Consider the following 20,312-nt stretch of genomic DNA (forward strand, 5'->3'; position numbering starts at 1 on the left):
CTTATCAGCTGCTGTATGCTCCACAGGAAGTTGTATTTCTTTCTAGAATTCTTTTTGATCTGACCACAGTGCTCTCTGCTGACAACTCTGTCCGTATCAGGAACTGTCCAGAGCAGGATAGGTTTGCTATGGGGATTTGCTGGTACTCTGGACAGTTCCTGATGTGGACAGAGGTGTTAGCAGAGAGCACTGTGGTCAGACAGAAAAAAAACTTCCTGTGGAGCATACAACAGCTGATAAGTACTGGAAGGATTAAGATTTTTAAATAGAAGTAATTTACAAATCTGAAATATAATATACCGTATATACTCGAGTATAAGCCGAGTTTTTCAGCACGATTTTTCGTGCTGAAAACACCCTCCTCGGCTTATACTCGAGTGAACTCTCCGCCCTCAGTGGTCTTCAACCTGCGGACCTCCAGAGGTTTCAAAACTATAACTCCCAGCAAGCCCGGGCAGCCATCGGCCACTGCGGCCTTCGACATCATCCAGCCCCCTCTCACCCCCTTTAGTTCTGTACTCACCTCCGCTCGGCGCTGGTCCAATGATGCAGGACTGTCCGGTGGGGAGGTCGTCCGGTGGGATAGTGGTTCAGGGCTGCCATCTTCACCGGGGGGCCTCTTCTCCGCGCTTCGGGCCCGGCCCCAAATTGTCACGTTGCCTTGATGACAACGCAGAGGTACATTCATTACCAACGTCCCTCTGCGTCATCGTCAAGGCAACGCCTCTATTCCGGGCCCGAAGTGCGGAGAAGAGGCCCCCCGGTATAGATGGCAGCCCGGAACCACTATCCCACCGGACGACCTCCCCACCGGACAGTCCTGCAGCACCGGACCAGCGCCGAGCGGAGGTGAGTACAGAACTTAAGGGGGTGAGATGGGGCTGGATGATGTCGAAGGCCGCAGTGGTCTTCAACCTGCGGACCTCCAGAGGTTTCAAAATTACAACTCCCAGCAAGCCCGGACAGCCAATGGCTGCCTGGGCTTGCTGGGAGTTGTAGTTTTGAAACCTCTGGAGGTCCGCAGGTTGAAGACCACTGTATCAGACATTGACAAGCAGTGATGATGATGACATTTGGAGATGATGACAAGGGGATGATGAAGGGGGGGGTGTGGGATTATGACAAGGGGATGATGAAGGGGGGTGTGTGGGATGATGACAGGGGGATGATGAAGGGGGGGTGTGGGATGATGACAAGGGGATGATGAAGGGGGGGTGTGGGATGATGACAAGGGGATGATGAAGGGGGGGTGTGGGATGATGACAAGGGGATGATGAAGGGGGGGTGTGGGATGATGACAAGGGGATGATGACAAGGGGATGATGAAGGGGGGGTGTGGGATGATGACAGGCGGTGATGATGACAGGTGGTGATGATGAAGGGGGGATGATGACAGGCGGTGATGATGAAGGGGGGGATGATGACAGGCAGTGATGATGAAGGGGGGATGATGACAGGGTGATGATGATGAGGGTGTTAATGACGGGGGTCTGGATGATGACATGGGGGGATGATGTATTTCCCACCCTAGGCTTATACTCGAGTCAATAACTTTTCCTGGGATTTTGGGGTGAAATTAGGGCCCTCGGCTTATATTCGGGTCGGCTTATACTCGAGTATATACCGGTAATCACTCCTCAAAGATTTCACCTGCAAAGGTGCATAAGGATAATTCAAGATTGCAAAAATGCAATAAAATGTAAATATATTTAAAGTAACAATATAAAAAATATAAATGGAATATATAACCTGGCACTAATACAAGAATATACCACTACTGGGCCCTAGTGGGGACATTCACACAATATATAAAATTTAAAACATAATTCACATTTAGCATGAATCTAATAATCCGGCATCCAATGGTTGTTCAATGTAACTGCAGTCTGTGTGATAAATTGGTAAATATATGGTCCGATCTCAGCTGGACACAAAAAAGGGCTCCTATGAGTCCAATGAATCGAACTGTCACTGACTTCAATACATGTATCACTGTGGTAATTATTATGATCTCACCAAATCCTGGGACTGCCAGATGAATACTGCTGTAGTCTGCTGTGATAGTACAGGCAGCGATGTCCCAGGATTTGGTGAGATCATAATAATTACCACAGTGATACATGTATTGAAGTCAGTGACAGTTCGATTCATTGGACTCATAGGAGCCCTTTTGTGTCCAGCTGAGATCGGACCATATATTTACCAATTTATCACACAGACTGCAGTTACATTGAACAACCATTGGATGCCGGATTATTAGATTCATGCTAAATGTGAATTATGTTTTAAATTTTATATATTGTGTGAATGTCCCCACTAGGGCCCAGTAGTGGTATATTCTTGTATTAGTGCCAGGTTATATATTCCATTTATATTTTTTATATTGTTACTTTAAATACATTTACATTTTATTACATTTTTGCAATCTTGAATTATCCTTATGCACCTTTGCAGGTGAAATCTTTGAGGAGTGATTATATTATATTTCACTTTGATATTATTTTGTCCGGTGGGTTCCGGTACTTAAAGGGGTACTCCGGTGAAAACCTTTTTTCTTTTAAATCAACTGGTGGCAGAAAGTTAAACATATTTGTAAATTACTTCTATTAAAAAATCTTAATCCTTCCTGTACTTATTAGCTGCTGAATGCTACAGAGGAAATTCCTTTCTTTTTGGAACTCTGATGACATCACAAGCACAGTGCTCTCTGCTGACATCTCTGTCCATTTTAGCAACCATGCATAGCAGATGTATGCTAAGGGCAGCATGGTGGCTCAGTGGTTAGCACTGCTGCCTTGCAGTGCTGGGGACTTGGGTTCAAATCCCACTAAGGACAACAATAAATAAAGTGTTATTATTATTATAATAACGTCAGCAGAGAGAACTGTGCTCGTGATGTCATCAGAGAGCATTCCAAAAAGAAAAGAATTTCCTCTGTAGTATTCAGCAGCTAATAAGTACAGGAAGGATTAAGATTTTTTTTAATAGAAGTAATTTACAAATCTGTTTAACTTTCTGCAACCAGTTGATTTAAAAGAAAAAAGGTTTTCACCGGAGTACCCCTTTAAAGGGGTATTCCAGGCAAAAACTTTTTTATATATAAACTGGCTCCGGAAAGTTAAACAGATTTGTAAATTACTTCTATTAAAAAAATCTTAATCCTTCCAATAGTTATTAGCTTCTGAAGTTTTCTGTCTAACTCCTCTATGATGATGTCACGTCCCGGGAGCTGTGCATGATGGGAAAATTTCCCCATAGGGACTGCACAGCTCCCGGGACGTGAGTCATCATTGAGCAGTTAGACAGAAAAAAACAACTCAACTTCAGAAGCTAATAACTATTGGAAGGATTAAGATTTTTTAATAGAAGTCATTAGCAAATCTGTTTAACTTTCCGGAGCCAGTTGATATATAAAAAAAAAAATTTCGCCTGGAATTAATCACACTATCCTCAGATTTTTGGTTGGGAGCTGCACAATTTTTTTTTAGTTAATTTACAAATCTGTTTAACTTTCTGGCACCAGTTGATTTAAAAAAAAAAAAATAATTCCACTGGAGTACCCCTTTAACCTAGTGTTTTATACCACTAAAGAGGTCACATTTGCTGTGACTTGTTGCTTCTTACCACGGATCACGTGCGTTCATGATGTTATAACCACATCTGAGAAGTTTCTTGCTTTCAGTCCATCTGGCTCATGGATGTTGTTCCTCCAGTTCTGGATAAATCTCTGAGATCATTTCTATAAACTTTTTTCTGGCATAGATAGTAGCTCTTCAGGTTTGCAATGAAGAGGGTCCAAGATCCCTTGAGAAACATTATGCTGGGTCCTTGGCAGTAATACAGGAAGCCAGAGGGAAGTAGTTGGGGACGCAGTCAAACAGATGTCATATAGGTCACTCAAGATATTTCCGGGAGAAAGCCGCAGAGTTTCCTGACGGCGTGCTGGACACGAGCTGATACGTGGAAGAAGCGGCCAGATTGGATTAACCCCTTCCGGGAACTTCATTCTGAGAAATCGTCTACATATGTATTAAAAATTCAGCCCAGGTCCGCTATTTGAAAAGACTAGTGGTAGACGGTAGGGCTGGGCGGTATGACCAAATATGTGTATCACGGTATATTTTTAACTTACGGCGGTTCCACGGTATATAACGGTATTTTCACCCCCCCCAAATTATGTGACCCACCAGCACTGTTCTGCTCCCCCCAATTAATGATCAGCCCAGCGGGGTACTACTCACATGTCAAGCACTGCCCTCCTCCTCTTTGTTGGGGGCCGCCGGCGATGGAACTCACTGTACGCCAGTGGTCTCCAACCTGCGGACCTCCAGTTGTTGCAAAACTACAACTCCCAGCATGCTGGGAGTTGTAGTTTTGCAACAGCTGGAGGTCCGCAGGTTGGAGACCACTGCTGTACGCTGTATACCTATGCCCGGGCTGCAAAAGATACAGAAAATAAACTTTTAACTCACCCACCTCGGCCGCAAGCTGGGGACGGGAACGCCGGACAGCCGTCAGCCTATCACCGGCCGAAGCGATGTCCCGCCCCTGCCAGTGATAGGCTGAGCGCACTGTCATGTAAGAAGCCGGCTTGGGTGGGGCATCGCTCTGGATGGTGATAGGCTGAGGTGGGTGAGTTAAAAGTTTATTTTCTGTATCTTTTGCCGCCCCGGGCATAGGTATACAGCGTACAGCAGTGGTTTCAAACCTGCGGACCTCCAGCTGTTGCAAAACTACAACTCCCGGCATGCACGGACAGCCGTTGGCTGTCCGGGCATGCTGGGAGTTGTAGTTTTGCAACATCTGGAGGTCTGCAGGTTGGAGACCACTGGCGTACAGAGCGTTCCATCGCCGGCTGTCCGGGCATGCTGGGAGTTGTAGTTTTGCAACATCTGGAGGTCTGCAGGTTAGAGACCACTGGCATACAGAGAGTCCCATCGCCGGCTGTCCGGGCATGCTGGGAGTTGTAGTTTTGCAACATCTGGAGGTCTGCAGGTTGGAGACCACTGGCGTACAGAGCGTTCCATCGCCGGCTGTCCGGGCATGCTGGGAGTTGTAGTTTTGCAACATCTGGAGGTCTGCAGGTTGGAGACCACTGGCGTACAGAGAGTCCCATCGCCGGCTGTCCGGGCATGCTGGGAGTTGTAGTTTTGCAACATCTGGAGGTCTGCAGGTTGGAGACCACTGGCGTACAGTATAGAGTTCCTGCGCCCGGCGGCCCCCAACAAAGAGGAGGAGGGCAGTGCCTGACATATGTGAATAGTACCCCGCTGGGCTGATCATTAATTGGGGGGGGGGGGCAGAACAGCGCTGGCGGATCACATAGGATTAGTTCCCCGATGTGGGGACAGCGCTGCGCTGGGCTGATAATACATTCCCAAGGGGGAGGGACCCAACCGGTATTACGGTATGGGGGAAAATTCATATCGTGCAGCCCAAAAAATTCGGTATTCGGTATGAACCGGTATACCGCCCCGGCCCTAGTAGACGATGATTGATACCTTAGGCCCCTTTCACACTACATAATTACTCAGTTCCCGAAGTTCCATCCGAAAATCGGCAGTTACAAAATCCTATACGGCCGTTAGAAAATCCCATTATAGTCTATGGGATTTTTCTAATAGCCGTTTTAACCCGTTATAGCCCGTTATTAATAACGGACTTTTTTTTTGTGACGGAAGATAGTAACGGGAGAAATAGTTCATGAACTATCTTTCCCATTACTATCTTCCATCACAAAATAACGTCCGTTATTAATAATGGGCTATAACGGGTTAAAACGGCTATTAGAAAAATCCCATAGCCTATAATGGGATTTTCTAACGGTCGTATAGGATTTTGTAACTGCCGTTTTACTGCCGATTTTCTGACGGAACTTGGAAAACGGAGTAATTATGTAGTGTGAAAGGAGCCTTACATACATGGCAGGAGTTGGTATGTGCTAGCAGTACATAGGTCCAGTTTGTAGTGCAGAGAAAGGTGGTATTACACAGCAGAGTGCTGTAAGTGGATAAGCACTTGTTTAAAGGGGTACTTCGGGGGAAAAACAAATGTTTTCAGATCAGCTGGTGCCACAAAGTTAAATAGATTTGTAAATTACTTCTATTTAAAAATCTGAGTCCTTCCAGTACTTATTAGCTGCTGTATGCTCCAGAGGAAGTTGTGTAATTATTTTCTGTCTGACCACAGTGCCCTCTTCTTCCACCTCTGTCTGCATCAGGAACTGTCCAGAGTAGTCTTTAGTCCCCAAAGCAAACCTATCCTGCTTTGGACAGTTCCTGACATGGACAGAGGTGTCAGCAGAGAGCACTGTGGTCAGACATAAAAAGAAATCCAAAAAGAAAATAATTTCCTCTGTAGTATACAGTAGCTGATAAGTACTGGAAGGGTTAAGATTTTTTAGTAGAAGTAATTTACAAATCTGTTTAACTTTTTTAATCAGTTGATTAAAAAAAAAAAAAAGTTTTCCACCGGAGTTACCCTTTAATCCCTTAAGGACGGACCCATTTTTTACCTTAATCCCTTAAGGACCAAGCCCATTTTAACCTTAAAGGGGTACTCCGCCCCTAGGCACCTTATCCTCTTTCCAAAGGCTAGGGGATAAGATGTCAGATCGCCGGGGTCCCGCTGCTGAGGACCCCCGGGATCTCGGCTGCGGCACCGCGCTATCATTACTGCACAGAGCGAGTTCACCCTGTGCGTAATGACGGGCGATACAGGGGCCGGAGCATCGTGACATCACGGCTCCGCCCCCTCGTGATGTCATGGCCCGTCCCCTCAATACAAGTCTACGAGAGGGGGCGTGGCGGCCGTCACGCCCCCTGCCATAGACTTGCATTAAGGGGACGGGCCGTGATGTCACGAGGGGCGGAGCCGTGACATCACGCTGCTCCGTCCCCTGTATCGCCGGTCATTACACACAGAGTTAACTCGCTCTGCGCAGTAATGATAGCGCGGTGCCGCAGCCGAGATCCCGGGGGTCCTCAGCATTGGGACCCCGGCGATCTGACATCTTATCTTATAAGATGTCTAGGGGAGGAGTACCCCTTTAAGGACCAGGCTATTTATTTTTTTTTTTATTTGACATGTGTCTCTTTAAATGCTTTATAACGCTTTTTCTGAGCAGAGCGATTCTGAGATTGTTTTTTCGTGACAAATTGTACTTTATATAACTGGTGCATTTTTGTTGACACGTGCAGCATTTTTTGTGAAAAACTCCAAAATATTGTGAAAACTCATCCGACGCCATTGAATAAGGGCTCATTTTTTGCGGGATGAGCTGTACATTTTATTGGTATCATTTTTGTGATACATGCTACCTTTTGATCTTTTTTGTTCCGCTATTTGTACCAAAATTGGTGAATTTAGTTTCTTTTGTTGTTGTTTTTTTCACGGCGTTCACTGTGCGAGATAATTTATATTATAGTTTTATAGTACACGTCATTACGGACGTGGCAATACCTATTATGTATATGATTTGTGGTTTTTTGGTGAGAATACAGAGCTTTTATTGGGAAAGGGCATTTTTTTTTTGTTTTTTTACACTTCATACTTACCGTATATTTATTTTACACTTTTACAGGTTATACTATGCTGCAATCCATTTGTACACAGTATGACCTGATGAGCTGCACACTGTACAGCCTCTGGCTGGATCTCACCGGCTTCCATAGCAGGCAGATAGGAGGTCATGATCTGACCTCCTGCTGCCATAGCAACCAACGGCGACCCGCGATCTTATCGCGGCACCATCGTTGGTGAACAGAGGGAGCGCGCTCCCCCTGTCAACACCATAGATGACGTGATCAGGATTGATGCTGCTGGGACGGCAGCTGCGGCGGGGCTCCAGCTGTGATTGGCAGCCGGGTCCCGCTGCCGAACCCCTGCGCTGCTGCGGCAGTGCCGGAGATCACTAGGACGTATGCATCCGTCCCAGCGCGCGAACAAGTTGGTTACTGGGACGTATGCATACGTCCTATAGCGGGAAGGGGTTAAGCAGCACTCTAGACAAGCATTTTATTCACCCATCAGGTCTGCAACGTTTCGGTTTCCCATTGGAACCTTTCTCAAATGAGAGAACTAAAACATTGCTGTCCTGATGGGTGAATAAATACTTGCCCAGGTTTGAAAATTAGGAGTGCTGCTTAAATGTATTATTGGATTACCTTATAGTCATGTGATACACCTTCAAGACCTCGGAATGCATTTAAAGAGGTGCTCTGCCCCTAGACATCTTATCCCCTGCCGATCTCCATGCAGACAGCTGGCCTCCTGATCAATATGTTCAGAATGCTGGGTTCGGGCTGCCATGATCGGGATGTCACCCCACGCCCCCTCTATTCATCAGACATCTTATCCCCTATCCTTTGGGGATAAGATGTTTAGGGGTGGAGTACCCCTTTAACAAACAAACACACATATGGTAGCCCAGTACGGGACTTGTTACCCTGTACCCTTGCTGCCCTGTCAGGGAGCCTCCCTGTAGTGTCCCCTGGGCCCCCTTGCACCTGTTCTACTGTAATTGTATATTATCCCCTATGTTATGTATATAAGAATCTTGTATCTTTAAAGAAAGGTTAACATGTGATCACCAGTTGTCATGTGAGTTGTCATGTGATTGTTAACCAGAAGGTATCAGTGACCATGTGACTTAAGAGTGACCAATGGTACCCCACCAGAGTCTCCCCCATAAAAGCCCTGGGAGGAGTCTCATCTCTCTCTTAGTTCCTGAGTCTTTGCTGAGGTGCAGTCGAGCCTAAGAGTCTGGAGTCTATAGGAGCCTCAAGTCAAGTCTACAGCCACAAGATACAAGTCTACAAGTATTGAGCCCATCTGGGACATCATGTCTCGCTCCATCCACCAACGCCACGTTGCACCACAGACTGTCCAGGAGTTGGCGGATGCTTTAGTCCAGGTCTGGGAGGACATCCCTCAGGAGACCATCCTCCACCTCATCAGGAGCATGCCCAGGCGTTGTAGGGAGGTCATACGGGCACGTGGAGGCCACACACACTACTGAGCCTCATTGTGACTTGTATTAAGGACATTACATGAAGTTGGATCAGCCTGTAGTGGGGTTTTCCACTTTGATTTTGAGTGTGACTCCATATCCAGACCTCCATGGGTTGATACATTTGATTTCCATTGATAATTTTTGAGTGATTTTGTTGTCAGCGCATTCAACTATGTAAAGACCAAAGTATTTCATACGATTAGTTCATTCATTCAGATCTAGGATGTGTTATCTTAGTGTTCCCTTTTAATTTATATTATTATTATTTTTTTTTTGCACAAAAGTGAGCCATTTTGCCTTAACTTTTTGTGAGTGGTCTGTGGTTACCTGCCCTGTTCCATCCACTCGTTCATCCAGATTCAAGTAGAATATGACTTGGGATAATGCATTACCTCCGAGAACAGACAGTCAGCTTAAATGACTATGACTTATTATTAGTGTTGAGCGGCATAGGCCATATTCGAATTCGCGAATATTCGCAAATATATGGATGAATATTCGTCATATATTCGTGAATATTTGCATATTCGTAAAATTCGCACCTTATTTTCGCAAATGCGAAAAATTAGCATATGCGAAAATTAGCATATACGAACATTAACATAAGCAAAAATTCGCGTATGCGAAAATTAGTATATGCGAAAATTCGTATGTGAACATTAAAGGGGTAGTCCAGTGGTGAAAAACTTATCCCCTATCCTAAGGATAGGGGATAAGTTTGAGATCGCGGGGCGTCCGACCGCTGGGGCCCCCTGCGATCTCTCTGTACGGGGCCCCGGCTCTCCGCCCAGATAGCGGGTGTCGACCCCCGCACGAAGCGACGGCCGACACGCCCCCTCAATACATCTCTATGGCAGAGCCGGAGATTGCCGAAGGCAGCACTTCGACTCTGCCATAGAGTTGTATTGAGGGGGCGTGGCGGCTGCCGCCTCATGCGGAGGTCGACACGCCCCCTTCCCGCGGGCTGTCGGGGCTCCGTACAGGAGATCGCAGGGGGCCCCAGCGGTCGGACCCCCCGCGATCTGCAACTTATCCCCTATCCTTAGGATAGGGAATAAGTTGCTCACCACTGAGTCACCACTGGACTACTCCTTTAACATAAGCATTGCGAATATTCGCGAGCAACACTACTTATTATTAATACATTAATACTTATTTTTCTATCTTGAATCTTGTTTTACAGTCTGCACTGGAACGGACATGAAGCTGTACCATCCTTACAGCTATCAGAATCATTACCAGACGTTGCGGACTCTCTACCAGGATTGTCAGGTTATCCAGGGCAACCTAGAGATCACCTACCTTAAGGAGGATGATGATGTGTCTTTTCTAAAGGTAAGGTTTATTGCTGCTTCCTATAATACAGTGGTCTCTAAACTGAGGACCTCCAGCTGTTGTAAACCTACAACTCCCAGCATGCCCGGACAGCCGTTGGCTGTCCGGGCATGCTGGGAGTTGTAGGTTTGCAACAGCTGAAGGGCCACAGTTTGGAGATGATTCTACTATAGTACACACAGATCTTCACTGCAAATGGATTATTACTTCTATAAAAATAAAGTTAAAGGGGTACTCCTGAAATAAATAAATAAATAAAAAATTTTTAAATCAACTGGTGCCAGAAAGTTAAGCAGATTTGTAAATGACTTCTGTTAAAAAAATCTTAATCCTTCCAGTACCTATCAGCTGCTCTATGCTCCAGAGGAAGTTGTGTAGTTCTTTTCTTTCTGACCACAGTGCTCTCTGCTGACACCTCTGTCCATGTCAGGAACTGTCCAGAGCAGGAGAGGTTTGCTATGAGGATTTGCTCCTCCTCTGGACAGTTCCTCACATGGACTGAGGTGTCAGCAGAGAGCACTGTGGTCAAACTGGAAAGAACTACACAACTTCCTCTGGAGCATTCAGCAGCTGTTAAAGGAGTACCCCGGCAAAAAAATTCACTTATCCCCTGTCCACAGAATAGGGGATAAGTAGCTGATGGCGGGGTGGATGGGGCCCCCCCACAATCTCCAGGACAGGACTCTGGAGCTCTCAATGAGGAGCATGTGTTGTCCACTGGTAGGCAGCACGCTCTCTATTCACCCAAGCACGGGTCATTTCAGCAGTCCCATAGAAATTAATAGAGCTTGTGCCAGCTGCAGCACGCGGTTCTTACTGAGTGCCGGGGCCCGTCCTGGTGATCCCAGGGGGGGGGGGGGACCCGGACCCCCCGCAATCAGTTACTTACTCACTGGAGATCTCCTTTAAGTACTGGAAGGATTAAGGTTTTTAAATAGTAGTTTACAAATCTGTTTAACTTTCCGGCACTAGTTGATTTGACATTTATTTATTTTTTTCCTCCGGAGTACCCCTTTTAATCACTCTAAGAGACATTTACATGTTAACATATATTAGGATCGTTATTTAGTGACCATTTCATGTGAATATATGTAAAGGTTATGTTTACGATAGACAGAGAATGAAAAGAAACATCCCACTCCCAGTCGGTAAAATCCAGGGTTTATTAGATCATGTAAAATCCAAGTGTAACGAACAATAGAAAAAAATTAAAACACAAACGAAACGCACCAACGCGTTTCGACTTGTTAACAAGTCTTAGTCACGCCGTGCATATGCGGTCATGTTTATAGCGCATTACATCAGCACATGCGTTGAGGTCGTGTTTACAGGGTGGTACATGCGCACACATATATTGAGGTCATGTTTACGTATGCTTTTAAGCCATGTTTGCAGGTTGTTACATTAACACAAGTTATCAAACCCATAAAAAGACTTACCGTATTTTTCGTCATATAAGACGCTCCTAATTTTATAGGATAAAAATCTAGAAAATAAAGATTCTGAATAGAGATGAACGAACTTACAGTCAATTCGATTCGTCACGAACTTCTCGGCTCGGCAGTTGATGACTTTTCCTGCATAAATTAGTTCAGCTTTCCGGTGCTCCGGTGGGCTGGAAAAGGTGGATACATTCCTAGGAGACTCTTTCCTAGGACTGTATCCACCTTTTCCAGCCCACCGGAGCATCTGAAAGCTGAACTAATTTATGCAGGATAAGTAATCAACTGCCGAGCCGAGAAGTTCGTGACAAATCGAATTTACTGTAAGTTTGCTCATCTCTAATTCTGAACCAAATACAATGTAAAGTATAGGACAGTGATCTTCAACCTGCTGACCTTCAGATGTTGCAAAACTACAACTCCCAGCATGCCCGGACAGCCGTTGGCCTTCCGGGCATGCTGGGAGTTGTAGTTTTGCAACATCTGGAGGTCCGCAGGTTGAAGACCACTGGTATAGGAGGTAATACTCACGTGTCCCCGCTGCTCCGGACCCGTCACCGCTGCCCTGGATGTCGCCCTCCATCGCTGTCGCCGCGTCCCCATCGCTCCGGAATGTCTCTGCTGCCGGGTATCCTCGCTCTCTGTCGCCGCCATGACGTCGCTACGCACGCCGCTCCTATTGGATGACGGGACGGGGTGCACGAAGACGTGATGGCGACGTAGGAGAGCGCCGGCCATGCAGGGGATCCCGGCACGGAGCAGACACCGAGGAGGCAGGTAAGGTCCCTCCCGGTGTCCTGTATGCAGTTCGGAATGCCGCGATTTCACCGCGGCGGTCCCGAACAGCCCAATTGAACAGCCGGGTTAGTGTCACTTTCCCTTCAGACGCGGCGGTCAGCTTTGATCGCCGCATCTGAAGGGTTATTACAGGGCATCACCGCGATTGGTGATGTCCTGTATTAGCCGCGGGTCCCGGCCGTTGATGGCCGCAGGGACCGCCGCGATAGGGGTGTATTCGCCTTATAAGACACACCAACTTTTTCCCCCCCAGTTTTGGGGAAGAAAAAGTGCGTCTTATACGACGAAAAATACAGTATTTCTGAATTGAGGTCATAAAACACATTTACTGTCTCACAGTCCCAGGCTGAGTTCATGTTCTGCTGTCATTTACAGACTACCCTCATTTTCTGGTCTCGTGAACAAACGCCAGACAGCAGCACACCTTAAATCGGGTATTACGGGGCCTTATGTGATCAGTCTTAGGGTGGGTTCACACTACGTTTTCTCCCATACGGGAGCGCATAGGGCAGGGGGGAGCTAAAACCTCGCGCTCCCGTATGCCTTCGTATGCGCTCCCGTATGTCATTCATTTCAATGAGCCGGCCGGAGTGAAACGTTCAGTCCAGTCGGCTCATTTTTGCACCGTATGCGCTTTTTCCCTGGACCTAAAACTGTGGTCAACCACGGTTTGAGGTCCGGTCGTAAAAGCGCATACGGCGCAAAAATGAGCCGACCGGACCGAACGTTTCACTCCGGCCGGCTCATTGAAATGAATGACATACGGGAGCGCATACGAAGGCATACGGGAGCACGAGGTTTTAGCTCCCCCCTGCCGTATGCGCTCCCGTATGGGAGAAAACGTAGTGTGAACCCACCCTTAGCCGTCAGGGATAATGCAATGTGTAGACAGGCAAGATACCTTCATAGTCTAGAACAGTGGTCTCCAAACTGTGGATCTTCAGATTTAGCAAAACTACAACTCCCAGCATACCTGGGCATTGCTGGGAGTGGTACTTTTGTAACATCTGGAGGTCTAGAATGAGAATGCTGGTCTAGAATGATAAAGCTGCTGGGCCTATGATGTTATTTAAAGGGGTACTTCGCTGCTAGACATGTTATCCTCTATCCAAAGGATAGGGGATAACATGTCTGATCGCGGGGGGTCTGGCCACTAAGGACCCCGACGGTCTCATGCCAGTCATCCGGTGCACGGAGCGAACTCACACCCCCTCCCTTAGAAATTAATGGAGGGGTGTACCGTAACATCACCATCACCATCATGACCGTAACGCCCCAGCATTGGCCTGGAGATCGCAGGACATCCCAGTGGCCAGACCCCCCCCCCCCCCCCTACAATCAGACATGTTATCCCCTATCCCTTGGCTAGGGGCTAAAATGTCTAGAGGGTTACCCCTTTAAAGGGGTACTCCAGTGAAAACCTTTTTTCTTTTAAATCAATTGGAGCCAGAAAGTTAAACATATTTGTAAATTACTTCTATTAAAAAGTCTTAATCCGTCCTGTACTTATTAGCTGCTGAATGCTACAAAGGAAATTCCTTTCTTTTTGGAACACTGATGACATCACGAACACAGTGCTCTCTGCTGACATCTCTGTAGATTTTAGCAACCGTGCATAGCAGATGTATGCTAAGGGCAGCATGGTGGCTCAGTGGTTAGCACTGCTGCCTTGCAGTGCTGGGGACTTGGGTTCAAATCCCACTACGGACAACAATAAATAAAGACTTATTATTATTATTATTATAATAACGTCAGCAAAGAGAACTGTGCTCGTGATGTCCTCAGAGAGCATTCCAAAAGGAAAAGAATTTCCTCTGTAGTATTCAGCAGCTAGTAAGTACAGGAAGGATTAAGATTTTTTAATAGAAGTAATTTACAAATCTGTTAAACTTTTCAGAGCCAGTTGATTTAAAAGAAAAAAGGTTTTCACCAGAGTACCCCTTTAAGCAGCTTGGACACCCATTCATTTAGTTATTAGAATTGCACCATTTCTAGCATTCAGTCTCATAAAGCAATTTGCATCCCTGTAAGGGCATCTAGAATGGCGTGTTGACCATGGTAGCACGATGTATGACATAACCCTTTATTGCTATTTTAGGACATTAAGGAAGTTCAGGGCTATGTTTTAATAGCTCACAATCTGCTGAGTTATATCCCCTTGGAGAAGTTGCGCATTATTCGAGGGGCTCAACTCTTCCAGGATCGGTATGCCCTAGCAGTGCTGTACAACTCGCAGTCTGGAGGAGCAGCGGCCGGCCTGCGAGAACTGCGCATGAGGAGTCTTACAGGTAAGTCATGCTTGTAGGCTTATGTAAGGGAAGTACAGTGGTCCCTCAAGTTACAATATTAATTGGTTCCTGGACGGCCATTGTATGTTGAATCCATTGTATGTTGAGACCAGAACTCTATGGAAACCTGGTAATTGGTTCTAAAGGCACCAAAATGTCATCCAAAAATAGGAAAAAGTGAGGATTAAAGAAAAATAAGTAGATAACTAATATAGATAAAGCAAATCCTTACATATAAAAGTAATAAAGATCTGCTGGGAGCTGTAACCACTGTCTGTGTAAGTGTTTCCCAAGCATGGAGCCCCCAGCTGTTGCAAAACTACAACTCCCAGCATGCTGGGAATTGTAGTTTTGCAACAGCTGGGGGCACCCTGCTTGGGAAACACTGGTCTATGTTGAGGACAGGAGCTTCTTCAGGGTCCTGTACAGTACACGCAGTGTCCTAAAAAAGTAACATGGAGCCGCCCTCACCTGGTGTCCAGAGGTGCAGGTAACCCTGGTACAGGTAAAGTGTACAGAACATGTAATACCTCCCTGTACTGTAGGGGGCGCTACCAGACACCAGTCAGTGCATACACTTCAGTAATACAGGGGTTTTACCAGTGAATGCCTATTCTGATTGGTCGTTTTTTCCAGCCATTGACACTAGAGATGAGCGAACTTACAGTAAATTTGATTCGTCACAAACTTCTCGGCTCAGCAGTTGATGACTTATCCTGCATAAATTAGTTCAGCTTTCAGGTGCTCCGGTGGGCTGGAAAAGGTGGATACATTCCTAGGAAAGAGTCTCCTAGGAATGTATCCACCTTTTCCAGCCCACGGGAGCACCTGAAAGCTGAACTCATTTATGCAGGATAATTCATCAACTGCCGAGCCGAGAAGTTCGTGACGAATCGAATTTACTGTAAGTTCACTCATCTCTAATTGACACGTTTCACAGATCTGGACTGTCCGTAGCATTGTATGTTGAGTCTGGTTTCAACTTACAATGGTCCAGAAAAGACCATTGTATGTTGAAACTATTGTATGTTGAGGCCATTGTAAGTTGAGGGATCACTGTAATGCTACATCCAATCACTATTGATTCTACTATACGTTTATAGATCTGTAAGAGGATTGTTTGTTGCTGAATTTTAAGGTAAGGAAAGCAAAGAGAAGAGGCGATGCCATAGGAAATATTGGAACGGGGCCCCCATCCTGGGGCTCTCACAGCCCTCCTTACTATCTCCTCTGGGAAACAAGGGCATCCTATACCTGGGTTCCCTTCTCTTTGCTGCAGCTGGGGGGCCAAAGGTAGAAAAAAGCTCAACACAAATTGCCACTTAACAAGAGGCCTAGCTATATAGGGGATGCAGAAGTATCAGATGCATCCAGTCCCTGGTGTCTGAGGGGGCCCAAAACCTGTGCCACATAAGAATACACCAGTATGATAAATGGCTCATGCTCAACGGGGGGGCTCTGGTACAGATTTTGCACTGGGACCCAAAATCTACATGTTATACCTCTGCACTTACCCATATAGAAGGAGACCAAAGCCATCTTGGTGCTCAACAGAACACAAAGATGGCAGAAATTCTTAGCTGTATAAGGCAGCATTCACACCACGTTTTTGCGATACATTTCCCGTATCAGGTTTTTGAGGAAAAACTGATTCCTCAAAACCGGACTAAACTGTATCAAAACGTGTGGACAAATTTTATCCGTATACAGTTTAAAACATGATGTCCGGTTGCATCTGTTTTTTAAGAAAAAACGTATACGTTTTTAACTTTTCACTCCATCATGAATAAAGTTTCACTTGTTTGATTGAAATTCCAAGAAAAAAAAATGTGCAAAGTCAAAAACCGTATGGTGAAAACCGGATGGAACCGTACGCACATACAGTTCTGTACGGTTCCCATTGACTCCCATGTCAAAAAAACCCGTATACGGTTTAATACAGTTTTTCACCCGGACCAAAAAACGTGGTAGACTACGGTTTTGGGTACGGGGGAAAAAAAACTGACAAAACCGTACAGGATGCAAAACGGAGACAACCTGATGCATCTTTTGGCATACGGTTTTCAATGGAGAGTCAATGCATACGGTTTTCAATACGGTTCCGTACGGTTTTCACATAGAAAATGTATACGGGAACTGTATTGCAAAAACGTGGTGTGAACCCGGCCTAAGATAGAAACAATTTTTTTTTCATATGAAAATAGTTAAGATATGACATAAATGTGAAATAAACTTTCCATGGACTTACCGGAGAACCCGACTCCTCCAAGAAGACGGGGAGAGCAGTGAGCCACAAAGTGAAGTGCTATAGTGATAGGTTTAGGTCCTTAAAGGGGTACTCCGCCCCTAGACATCTTATCCCCTATCCAAAGGATAGGGGATAACATGTCAGATCGCCGGGGTCCCGCTGCTGGGGACCCCGGGGATCGCTGCTGCAGCACCCCGCTATCATTACTGCGCAGAGTGAGATAGCTCTGCACATAATGACGGGCAATACAGGGGCCGGAGCATCGTTATGTCACGGCTCCGCCCCTCGTTATGTCACGGCTCCGCCCCTCATGACGTCACGGATCCGCCCCTCGTGACGTCACGGCTCCGCCCCCGTCAATACAAGTCTATGGGAAGGGGGCGTGGCGGTCGTCACGCCCCCTGCCATAGACTTGCATTAAGGGGACGGGGCCGTGATGTCATGAGGGGCGGAGCCGTAACGATGCTCCGGCCCCTGTATCGCCCATCATTACGCACAGAGCGAACTTGTTCTGTGCAGTAATGATGGCGGGGTGCCGCAGCGGCGATCCCCGGGGTCCCCAGCAGCAGGACCGCGGTGATCTAACATCTTATCCCCTATCCTTTGGATAGGGGATAAGATGTCCTGGGGCGGAGTACCTCTTTAACACTTAGACCCCAAAGGATCAAAACTTTAGACGTGTCTGTGACAGTAATGCTTGGGAGTGTAAACACTTTGAACGCTATAATATAGTAGGGTTAGGCTGGGTTCACACCACGTTTTTGCAATACAGTTCCTGTATAAGTTTTCAATGTGAAACCCGTACGGAACCGTATTGAAAACCGTATGCACTGACTCTCCATTGAAAACCATATGCCAAAAGATGCATCAGGTTGTGTCCGTTTTGCATCCTGTACGGTTTTGTCAGTTTTTTTTCCCCGTACCCAAAACCGTAGTCTACCACGTTTTTTGGTCCGGGTGAAAAACTGTATTAAACCGTATAATTTTTTTTTAAACATAGGAGTCAATGGGAACCGTACAGAACCGTATGTGCGTACGGTTCCATCCGGTTTTCACCATACGGTTTTTGACTTTGCACAGTTTTTTTTCTTGGAATTTCAATCAAACAAGTGAAACTTTATTAAAAATGGAGTGAAAAGTTAAAAACATAAGTTTTTTTCTTACAGAACGGATGCAACTGGACATCATTTTTCAATCCGTATATGGTTTTTAACTGTATACGGGTTGAAATTTGTACACACGTTTTGATACAGTTTAGTCCGGTTTTGAGGAATCAGTTTTTAATCAAAAACCTGATACGGGAACTGTATTGCAAAAACGTGGTGTGAATGCAGCCTAAGGCTGGGTTCACACCACGTTTTTCAAATACGGTTACCGTATACGGTTTTCCGCTAAAAAACGTATGTCAAAAACCGTATGCAAACGTATACAACCGTATAACTCCAAATTAAAACGTATACGGTTTTTCCCTGTACGGTTCTATCCGTTTGCATCAGTTTTTGCCAACGGTTTTGCTATTTTGTCAACTCCAAAATATGTGTCAACTCCAAAAACGGATTAGAAAAACCGCGTGCAACCGTATTCTGAAATTCTGTGTACGGTTCTCATAGACAACAATGTTAAAAGAACCACATACGGTTCGCATACGGTTTTCCAACCAGAGGCAAATACGTGGTCGACAGCGTTTTTGCCTACGGTTGAAAAATCGGCAAAACCGTATCCGAGGCAAAACGGATGCAACCGTACACAACATCTGGAATACGGTTTACAATGCATTCTCTATGCATACGGTTTCGGATACGGTCAGACACGTTTTTTTGCGGAAAACAGTATACGGTTACCGTAGTTGAAAAACGTGGTGTGAATGCAGCCTTAGAGAGATCTGCTATGGTTTAGATCAGTGGTCCCCAAATTAGGGATCGACCGATATCGTTTTTTTAGGGCCGATACCGATAATCGGTGGAGGTTAGACGGAATATCGGTATAACTTATACCGATATTCCGGTATAAATTATCGGCTATTTATTCCCCCGCGACACCGCTGCAGATCATTGATTTAAAGCGGGCGCTTTAAATCAATGCACTGCAGTGGCTTTTGCGGTGACAAAGGCCGCCGCCGCCGCCACCACCCGCTTCTCTCCCCCTACCTGTCAGGGTGGTCCGGGCCATCCATCCTTCCTGTAGTGTCCGGCGGCATTCCGGGTGGAGGGTGAACCGGTCCGGGCTGTCCTTCTTCTCCGGGGGTCATCTTCTCCACTCCGGGCAGGCTCCGGCCTAGTAACGCAGTATAGACGCCACTGCGCAGTGACGCACCTGACGTCACGGCGTAGCGGCGTCTATGCAGCGTACTAGGCCGGAGCCTGCCCGGAGTGGAGAAGATGACCCCCGGAGAAGAAGGACAGCCCGGACCGGTTCACCCTCCACCCGGAATGCCGCCGGACACTACAGGAAGGATGGATGGCCCGGACCACCCCCATTACGGGTAAGTTAAATTTTTTTTATTGACACGGAGGGTGGGGGAGGGGCCCGACCGGTATAGCGGTATGGGCAAAAATCCATACCGGTATACCGCCCAGCACTACGGTGGGGGTGTGACGCGGTGTGGTGGGTCCGGGGGGGCGGTCGCTGTGCGGTGCGGCGCGTCGGGGGGTGGGGGTTTGGGGCGGTCGCGGTGGTGCCGGTGCGGGGGGCGGGGCATTATCGGCTTATCGGCAAGGTAATTGCCGATACCGATAATGCCCAAAATCGTGATTATCGGCCGATAATATCGGCCATACCGATAATCGGTCGATCCCTACCCCAAACTGTGGCCCTCCAGATGTTGTAAAACTACAACTCCCAGCATGCCTGGACAGCCAACGGCTGTCCAGGCATGCTGGGATTTGTAGTTTTGAAACATCTGTAGGGCCACAGTTTGGGGACCACTGGTTTAGATAGTTGGTCACTGGCCCATTCCACTATTGGACAAGCTAAGCCTAAAACCGTTTTACTACCCTAGTCGTACTGCGAGCCGTCTCCCTGGAAATACGGAAGCTGGAGAAACGTTCTGTCTGGCTGTCCTATAAACCACGTGGCCTGAGGACGTAGTAGATATTATTACTGCCAGTAGCTTTATGGTGACCGCACTGGTCCATCCCTGTTGATGACACATATTCCCCTAAATTGGGAAAAACATTTAAAAATATCTG

General features: G+C 46.6%; 1 protein-coding gene across 3 annotated transcripts in view; it reads left to right on the top strand.

Annotated features, from left to right (window-relative positions):
• ERBB2 (erb-b2 receptor tyrosine kinase 2) overlaps positions 1–20,312 on the top strand; it is a 117,447-nt gene that overhangs the window by 64,077 nt on the left and 33,058 nt on the right. For all 3 annotated transcript variants that reach the window (XM_056547799.1, XM_056547800.1, XM_056547801.1), the window contains exons 2-3: positions 10,197–10,348; positions 14,687–14,876. In XM_056547799.1, the coding sequence (XP_056403774.1) occupies positions 10,197–10,348; positions 14,687–14,876 (342 nt within the window). The remainder of the gene's footprint in view (positions 1–10,196; positions 10,349–14,686; positions 14,877–20,312) is intronic.

Source organism: Hyla sarda, chromosome 12 (assembly GCF_029499605.1).
Source record: "Hyla sarda isolate aHylSar1 chromosome 12, aHylSar1.hap1, whole genome shotgun sequence".
NCBI classification, from domain to species: Eukaryota; Metazoa; Chordata; class Amphibia; order Anura; family Hylidae; genus Hyla; species Hyla sarda.